The sequence below is a fragment of the Meleagris gallopavo genome, chromosome Z (assembly GCF_000146605.3).
Source record: "Meleagris gallopavo isolate NT-WF06-2002-E0010 breed Aviagen turkey brand Nicholas breeding stock chromosome Z, Turkey_5.1, whole genome shotgun sequence".
Lineage (NCBI taxonomy): Eukaryota > Metazoa > Chordata > Aves > Galliformes > Phasianidae > Meleagris > Meleagris gallopavo.
The window spans coordinates 6,073,274-6,083,086 of NC_015041.2; the positions used below are offsets into that span (position 1 = coordinate 6,073,274).

At 37.7% G+C, this 9,813-nt stretch overlaps 1 protein-coding gene across 7 annotated transcripts in view; it reads right to left on the minus strand.

The window, feature by feature from the left end:
- Positions 1-9,813, minus strand: part of KIAA1328 (KIAA1328 ortholog) — a 177,017-nt gene that overhangs the window by 51,404 nt on the left and 115,800 nt on the right. For all 7 annotated transcript variants that reach the window (XM_019610301.2, XM_010725189.2, XM_019610305.2 and 4 more), the window contains 2 exons: positions 4,573-5,246; positions 1,655-1,750 (listed from right to left, as the gene is read on the minus strand). In XM_019610301.2, the coding sequence (XP_019465846.1) occupies positions 1,655-1,750; positions 4,573-5,246 (770 nt within the window). The remainder of the gene's footprint in view (positions 1-1,654; positions 1,751-4,572; positions 5,247-9,813) is intronic.

Consider the following 9,813-nt stretch of genomic DNA (forward strand, 5'->3'; position numbering starts at 1 on the left):
AAGAAGAGGCTGTTGAAAAACAAAGAGTACATTCCTACCACCTCTGCCTCTTCTCTTAGCCCTAGTTATACACTTGCACACTCACTCTCTCTACTGAAGAAAACATCACTTACATATTCAAATGCATAAAAAAGACGAATGAACTTGTCTTTGTCAGCCTCTTTCAGCCTAACATTAGATTAAATTATTTAGAGAGCATTCATCTGGTAACCTTTGCAAAACCAAAGATGGCATATAGGAAGAAAAACTTCCAAGTGTTATGCTGCCAAACTTTGGAACCAGCTGGCATGCCAACCGAAGACTGCACGAACACATTAACCTTGAAAAATTACAGTAAATTAAACCTGGGGACTGAAGAGAGGGAGCTTTCTGAAATCTGGAACTCTCATTCTGTAAACATTACAAGTTTTTCTCATTTTATGTGCTAGGCTACGTAGATTTTTGCATTTGTTGGTAATCTGTTGCCAAGAAGCCTTGCAGATGTTTTAGGTTACATCTTTCCTTCAGTGGTTTAATGCTACTGCATATTAATATCATGACTATATCTCTTTTCTTAAAACTGATCACACTTTGATCACTTCAGTCTGCATGAAAACAAAACAAAAAGCATCAAAATACAATGAGGGATATGTCAGTAACTCATATCAACAAAACATCTGCTTTAGCAATGAAGCATTCCAAAGAAATTAGTAACTTCTGTTCTTCTAGGGAAAGGAGCGTTACCTATTGTCTGACTTCCCTTTTCAGTGAAGAGGTGTCTCAATTAAAAAAACATTATCAATTACGGTTAACAAATAGAAAAATGAAGTACTGAATCCTTAGATTGTAAATAAATTAACATTTCTTCTCTTACAATCATACCAGAAGTGGAGAGAAGAACTTATTATTTTAAAGATTTCTCTTGTCATTAAAGAGGGAGCCTCTCAAAGGCCAGTTGCTCCTCTTGTGCACCGAAAAGAAAGCTTGGGTCAAAAGAACAGATACAGTTCAAACACAGAACACAACTCTGTTTATTTTTGAGAGAAAAAACATGTCAAGTCCACAGTTTTAATTTGTTGTTTTTCTAATAGGCCTGACCCTTCTCCCAACGGAAACAGGAAATACAGCTGGACAGAACACGAAAAAAATATGGTCATTAAAGTTTTAAATAGTCTGCAGAATGGAAATAAGTGGCTAAATACTAGCTTTACTCCAAGTTATTTTAGCTGTAGTTAGCACTATTATTATGCAGAGGTGCAACACAGTGTTGTTTGAAAAACAAGCAACTATCACCAATGGTAACATATCGTTTCCATCTCAGAGGTAAAGGCTGATGTACTTTTTATATCAGGTCAAATCAAAACTAAACAGCTAATTCTAATCTGAATTGAAAAATAAGAAGTAAAACCTAAAGCAGAAAAAGAAATCTAAGATCTTATGAAAACTTCAATTTGTTGTGGGCTAGGTTATTGTCTTTAAGGTGGGATGCACACAATCTGAGACAACCCCAATACTCTGGGTAACAATTATTCAACAGCCAAGGAATTTTATTTTTTCCTAGGGAAAAAAAGTTCTTAATCTGAAACAAACAGACGAACACTTAGCAGCCAATATTACAACGTCAAGAAGATGCACTGACACTGTGAAGTACTTAGAAGTTAAGAAAAAAAATTACCGTAGCCCCATGCTGTTGCCGTTCATCATCAGAGCAAGTTCTCCAGGTGTTTCATCATTGAGCACATCTCCTGAACCTGACACACGGCCTCTAAACCTGAAAAAGCAGAAGCAGCTGATTATGCAGCTCGTCCTATCACCAGAACAGAAATCCGCCACAAATATGGTCAGTTTTGTGTCTACAAGCAAAACAATAATGTTTAATGGAGGAGCTTTCAAAACTATTTTCATGCTTTCAAACGTACTTTTTGTTTTGTAAGGCTGACTGATGTATGGTACCTCCTTAGATTTCCACTGGGAAAAAAGTTAGAAAAATTTCATTTGCTGCTTTCAAACTATCTGCCTCCTTGATTTCTCCATATAACCAAGAAAGAATATTTTGCCACTTATGAAACTTTTATATATTCTGGGGTGGTTGACTTCGGTAGAATCACAGAATCACCGAATCACCAAGTTTGGAAAGGACTGCCAAGACCATCCAGTCCATCTACCACCAATATTCTCCACTAAAACCATGTCCCTTTGTACAACATAAAAACAGTCTTGGACATCCCCAGGGACAGCGATTCCACCACATCCCTGGGCAGCCCATTCCAGAGCCTGACCACTCTTTCAGAGAAGAAATTTTTCCCAGCATCCACCTTGAATCTCCCCTGGTACAACTTGAGGCCATTAAAGTAGAAGTTACTGATCTGCCACTTCCCCTGTCAACCCACCATTTTGATAGCTGAGCAACTACTTCACATCCAGAGAAAATGTGGGAAATTAAGATGCAGTTATGATGCACTGTTGTCAAAAGAAGGATCGATTCATACTTTTCATAAGAGAAGAAGAGTTAATAACCAATTATTACAAATGGTCAGACCTTTCATCTGTCAATGAATGACAATATTTTCAGCAGCTCAAAATGGACCTTAACCAGCATTCCATCCATGCAGAGGGACAGACAAAAATAAGCACAACTTGGAAATGGATTTTCATTGTATTTTTTTTTAAAGTGCCATGATGTAAGGAGATGCACTAGGTTAGAGTCTCCTGCCAAAGAAGCAAGGGTATTCAAGCTTAGCTAAACAAATTTCTACTGTTTGTGTAGTACATAAAATTACCCTGTTATAAAGTGCAAAAGAATTATACAGCCAGAACTGAAATAGAACTGTAATGCTTATGAGATTTGTCTGTAAATATCAAACATTTCATTCTAAAGAGACTGAGTATTTTTTAAAAGCAAGCAGGCTGAAGTCTAGTTGCAATTCATATGGTCAAAATGGCAATTGTGCATTCACCTTCAACTCTGAGTAGATTACAAAAACAGATTTAGTGCTCAGACTGATCATATGACTTTTTTCACAGCATTTTTTCCTTCTATATTTTCCTTAAGTAACTAGAACACTGTAAACCACCTATTTTTTCAGCAAAAAAAAAAAAAGAGGCTAAAATAGGCACAATGGTATTAACAAGCACACCATCATAGAGATATTTAAGGTCTATTCATTTTCCTGGGCAGATGATGCCTCAAATGAATCTGAAAATTGTCTATTAGAAACAAAACTCCAAAAGACTTAGCCTGTATATCCTTCATATTCTACTTGTTTTTCTTTAGAGGTCTGCATGCATAGAATTAAGGTATTTGATGATTAAGAATCCATCTGTTCCTGCTTCTTTTTTGCCTTAAGTTATAATTCTTTGTTTGTAGGCTCAGCCATTTTCAACTCACACAATTATGATTGACTTTGATAAAACAGACGTTTTAAGGCCTAAATAAACATACTCTTTTCAGTGTAAGACAGCACCCAAGCAGTCAAACAAAGATCATCTGAGTTACAGTATTCTCTTTTAGAGTTTGAAAAGTAACCAGAGGGCTGTTATTAAGAAAAGAAAGTGATATGTTCCTCTGTGGTGGTTATAATGCATGCAAGCAGGAAGTGGGTCAAGTATTACAGACACCTGTGGGATGCTGTCAGTATTTACCACATTAAAGTAATATAGAAATAAGCCTTCTTGTGAAACCTTCCTATTCTTTTTTCCTAAAGACTGACAGATTTCTCTCATTGCTTTAGCCTCCTATTGCTGAAATGCTAGCTCACAGTTGAGTTACACCAGCTAGTCTAACTTTCTGGTCTGTGGCTTTAACCCAATCCCCTTCTTGGTTCAATGATACCAATAAATTAGTTTATCTGTATTGCCAGAGTCCCCATTTAAATTGTCAGGAAGATGTTCTCTCACCTTCTCTAACAATCGCAGGGGCTTTTGAAGCCATGTTCCATATTTCTGTGGCTACTGCCCCTTCCTTCTAGTTTTTAAGCAGGTCTTGTGCCTCTGCTGCCTCTGTCTTGGCATCCTTGCCTGCAGAAATATCACCGAAAGGCAAATGTCCCTGTATCACAGGACTCTCTTCCTTTGCCACATTATATATTAATATATATATATTAAATGAATAAAATGGTCTTCATCTTTTCTGCAAAAGATATTTCTTCCAGTCACCACCTAGGAAGGTGCAGTATTTCAAAACTGACCTCTCCAAGTAAAGGCGAGGAATGTCACGTCTATGTCATCTACACACACTGCTCCCTTGCCAAATGTCTGTGTTCCTTCAAGTGCCTGCACTAAGATCAAGCTCACAATTTCTTCTACTACTCTTCTTTTCCTACCCAGTCTCTTAGAACTGCTTTTCTTATGCCTTTCTTTCTACCACATACTGTTTTCCTCTGCTGCTTTCCACAGCTGTCATGCTGTTTCCCAACAGTATATGCTAATATACTCAAAAGTCTCCTCTCCTCTAAATCACCGTTACAGAGAAATTGTGCCACAAGTACTGCCTTATCTTATTTTATAAATTCCATTTTTCTCTTATAACTATTGCTCACATGTTCATTAGAAATTCTGGAATTTGTTTTTTTTAAATATGAATCCTGAAATCACCTGTTATAATCCATTCGGGACTGGTGTAATTGCTGTTGTTTTAGGAGCAGTTTTGCTTCTTGTTTAGCCAACAGATTTTGGAGACGATCCTTTTCAATTTCCAGCTCCATCTTCTGCAGAAGCAGCTGCTGCCTTCTTTCTTCAGACAACCTTTTAGCTTGTTCTGTTTCTTTAGACCCTGAACCCCCACTGTCATTCAGCCCAGAAACTCGAGAGAGCTTGGAATAATCACAGGTTTTGTGAGCAGGTCCAGAGAGTCTTCTGGGTACCTGGCTCTTCTGCATGCCACCTGAGCTCCCTACATGCTTGCAGGCACAGCCACGAGTCATTTGTGGAGGGCAAGTGCTTGAAAATTCATTTGCTTTTTGGTCCACCTCCTGAGCTGGTTTTACGTGGTGAGGGGTCCTCTGCTTGACAGAGGAAATCACATTGTTGCACTTTCTGTGCAAGCCATTTTCCAAGGGATTTTCTTTCGGACGATCTTGACGGTTGTAAATGATTTCAGTTCCATAATTATGATTATTCCTGCAAGGCTGAGACAATGCTACACGGCTTGGGCTTCCAGTCTTTGATGCTTTACTGTTCTTATGCAAAATCTGAGGTCCTGCAACAGCTAAGTATGAACCATCTATTTCAGAGGGTGGTTGCTGACAGAAGGACTTCTTACCAGACATCTGAAATAAGAGAAACAATTTCCTCTGAATTAGCAAAATGCACCTTTACTAATTAATGTCACGATTTAAACGTGCTCACTCAGAAACAGACTCGCTGCATCCTGCTGATGGACGTACAGCCCACCTTGACAAAATGTTTATCAAAAGACAGACATGGTTCTGCTATCAAATATACATTTCATTCAATCTACACAAGTGTAATAAATGTAGAACTACTGCCTGCAGGATGCTCAGCATAAAATGAGTCGCTTCAGAGTATCAAGTAGTTGTGAGCACCTAGGGTTACATAAAATCAACTTGAAGAGTGGCAAAAAACATTAAATGTTAATGTTTGAAAATGTTTAATTTTGAATACCGAGCCAAAAAATCCATTCAGCCACTATAAATACTCTTTGATTGGCCATTACACAGCAGGAGATTTGATGTAAAACATTTCACCTTGCACTGAATGGGATATTACTTATCGCTGGAAATTTGATGAGAGTTTTTGAAATATCTTTACAGAAACACAGATAAAAACTAACTACTTTCTGTAAAAAATGTCTGTACATCAAAAGCTGTCATTTAAATACAAAACATGTTTAAATTCAGCTATAAACGTAAGTGATTTTTCAATTAAGCTGGGCAAGTGATTATATTCTGATAAAACTCCGAAGAAAGAAAGCAACTGTAATTCACATTTGTCAACTCAGTGCAAGCAAATTCTGGTGGTTTTGTTATACTCATGGATATTATGCAACAGACAGCAAAATCCCACTCATATCTCAGAGTATCTTTACACTATGGTTCATCTAGGCAGTTAAGCATTTGAGCTGTTATGCACATCAGAGTGATAGTGAATCAGGCACTCACAACCAGTCTGTGATTGCATGATTTCTTTTGCATTAATTTCAATAAAATACTGAATTCAAAATCTTCCAGCCTTCGGGATTTTTCACAAAGTTGTTTCTTTTTTTCTTTTTTTTTAACTAGACACCAGGTTTGTTAAAAATAATGAAACCACTTCAGTGAAAGTGCTTCAGCAGTGAAATTCATAATCCACAGATAGTGAGCAAAGTGTTATTTGCATTCTAGCAGTGCTTATAACAGATAGGTATGGTCGACATACAGCCTAAGTCAGTCAGCAAGCTCCATGACAGCAGAACTTAGGGATGCAAGTAAGTGTCCAGTGATGATTAGAAGAGAGATACAACCCAAATCTATGCAGTGTTTATATCTATAATTTAAATTCCTTTTTATAAATAAACAAAATACCAAATATACTCTGCTGTTCTTGAAGACAACCGATTACAAGTTTCTGGTATACTTCACAGAATGTAAATTAACGTGGATTAGCACCTGAATACTGATATTTTATTATTTCTAGTTTTGTGGATATAAAAATATCTTCTCCGCCAACTGATTGAAAGCCAAGGATGTCATGTTTTGCCCCAAAGGGCCCAGTAAGTTGGAGGCATTTGCATTAATGTCAGTGCTAAATGTCTGAGGAAAGTCTGGTGCTTAGACTGGGTGAAAAGTGCAGGACATTAAAATATTTTAAAGTCAGAGGGGCTGGCAGGGCAAGTGAGCAGAAATGCAACACGCTGCCAAAAAGACGGAGTTTGGTTATTTATTATTTGCATCTTGCCATCTTTGTCTGCAGTATTTTCTAGGCAAATAAAGGTTACAAAACTTTTAAAATCTACATTAGGCAATACCTAAAGGGATGACCAGCAATGGGAAGAAATACTCCAGAAAAGGGAAAGGGAGAGAATCTTGCAGTTACATTCTGTCTCTTATTTCCCACCTAAGTGCTAGCCCAGCACTTAGGGCAACTACAGAAAAAGAAGTCTGATGTGCCTAGTGGCCCAGACCTCTAGGACAGCAGGTGGTAGCAGATCCAAAAGATTTTTTGGAAGATCCTATCAGAGATGACAGAGTAGGGTAATCTACAGAAAGAATACACCTGACCTTCATCAGCCCGTAAGTTAAAAAGGAGCAAACAATAAAAAAAGATGTAAAACATGGAATGACAGAATTTCCTTATTCTAGCCATTTGTTTTATTGACTGAAAACACAAGAGAACGTTAAGAAATCTGAGCACATGGAGATGGTACAAAATAATCATTGGAGCAGATTTAAGAATAAAGGCCCACACTGCAAATTAACTTCATGGCTGAGACTCCATTAGGAGTCCCCGAAGGCCCTAAAAGAGAGGTACCAGTTAGCATTTGTTGACCTTGGCCACCATTAAATCTGCCCTGATGGTCTCAGTAATGGCATTGACATTTAAAGACTTCATAACAAGGCAGAGAAACTTTAATGTTATTTCACAGTTACAATATGTTTGCAGGGGGGGAAATTCTCATTAATGTCATCGAACGCGAGTGGTGGTTTTTTTGTTGTTTTTTTTTCATTCCTTTAGAAGAAGGAGGTCATATTAGGTAGAAGACTGAATTCCAATTTCACATGCCTTTGAAGGCTACTCAGTACTTTGCAAATTCTAGTACTGAAGAAAAATGAACTACTGGGAGCCAGCAACTTTGTACGTAATACGTGTTTTCTGTTAATGCTTTAATTGAAAACTACAGCTGGATATAGGCTGCAGGGAAAATTGCCTGAATTCTATACTTATGAAGAATCATAAAACCAGAACACACCAGGACAAATTTGCAAGATGCTGGCCAGGTGAAAGGGAAAAATGAAAAAAAAAATAAAAATTGTAAAGACTCATCTACTACCTTGAGTCTAAAGACTCATAAGCATACGGAATTAAGTAATTTTACAAGAGTTTAAGAAAGATATTACCTACGGGATGTGTGGAAACCATGACGGACCATGATGGAACAGCTGTGCTTTCCCCTCTCTGGAGTTCTCCTATGCTTGCTGTATCGTATTTAAAGATACAACTTCCTTTAACTGAGGCTTAAGCAAACAAACAGAAATTCAGACTGCTCCTTGCAGCATAACAGAGTTAATAAGATTTTTTATAAGACAGGTGTGAAACTCTTGCATGGAAACAAGGAGATATTAAAAAATAGTTCAAATAATCTTTAAAAGGGCTGAAAAGGGAAGACAGGTGGGGAGCTCTAAGAAATCTTCACTGCAATCCCAGTAATTTTTGCTCAGGGATTCAGAGAAAAGCTTAAACAAACATCCAGTCCTTAAAACTTCCTACAAACAGACAAACAGTACACCAGCTTTATGCATGCAGCACTAGCATCTCTGCAAATTCTTAAATGCAGACTCTGTGCTCTGCAGTGTTAGTGCATAGCACTGGTAGAGGAGATCTTTAAAAACTGATTCCAGTGCACAGGGTTCTGTATGGCCAAGGCTAGGCTCCCAGCAGATCAGATCTTATGATCTCCACACAAGCAACATCCTGACAGATTTCACAGGCAGATGTGCATGCACAACATATGTTTGTGCAAATCATTACCTTGGGAAGTCTTGCACTCACTGGACAAAAGCTATAGTCCATCCACATACTGAGAAAAATACAGAGCCATTAAGGTTATCAGGAAAACATTTCTCTAAACTGGATATTCAGCCTTGGGGTTTCTTTAGGAAGGGGAGAAACATGGCAAGGAACATGTAAGTTCAGAACTACTTCACTGTGCAGAACAGAGCTGGGAGCCCAGAGGGAGCCAAGCACAATCAGAAGCAGCAACCTGAAAAAAATACAGGGCTTTAAAGGTGCTCCAAGATGAAGGAAGAATTTCTAAATAGGCAAATGAGAGACTACCATATACAGGGACACCTTAAAGAGTGTCGTGGGCATGCATTAGTGACGTAGCTGACACACTCATTAAGGTACGCATCCTAAACCTGGAACTCAGTCAGCACTACACACTGCTGATGTAGAGGTATCATCTGAATAAAGCTTGGTTTGGGGTTTGCAGATCTATCAGCAGTGTAAGCACTTGCTCTTGTCATTGGAATAAGGAGAATGCATTATAAATAAGCTTGGGTGTGTTATCTGGGCAACAGAAAAGCCATTATAAGAACAACTATTTCCAATGATAAGACTATTTGAAATGCATTACTAGTGATTAAGGAGCTATTCTTTCCAAGAATCCATAAGAATTTATCAAGAAAGATGTAAAATGGTAAAGATTTCAAAGTAAATTACCAGGACCTGTTGAAGTCTATCAGTTTCTTTTCTTTAAATCATAAAATCCTTATTAAAATCTCTAACATAAGTAACGTAGCACCAGTCATTTACAAGGTGCTCAGATAATAGCACAGCAACTGCTTCTGTTAGTACCTGAGATAGATGCCATAGGTAACTCACAAGGTAAGCTAATCATTTTTCAAGAAATAAAGAAATGAAGCACCATTTTCTGCAGTAATTATGTACAGCTATGATTGCCACATTCCACTGAATAAAACAAGTGGTCTCAAGTCAGAGAAACAATATGTGAATGACAGCCACAAACCTGTATTTTTTCCATAAAAATCCACTGAATTCAATATACTGAACAGGTGTAGCAAAACAAAAATAAAAATAGGATCATATCACAAAAAAAAACGAATCCATTGCTGCTAGCTGACAGCAGAGGAACACCTCCTCTGTTTTCACTGCCTT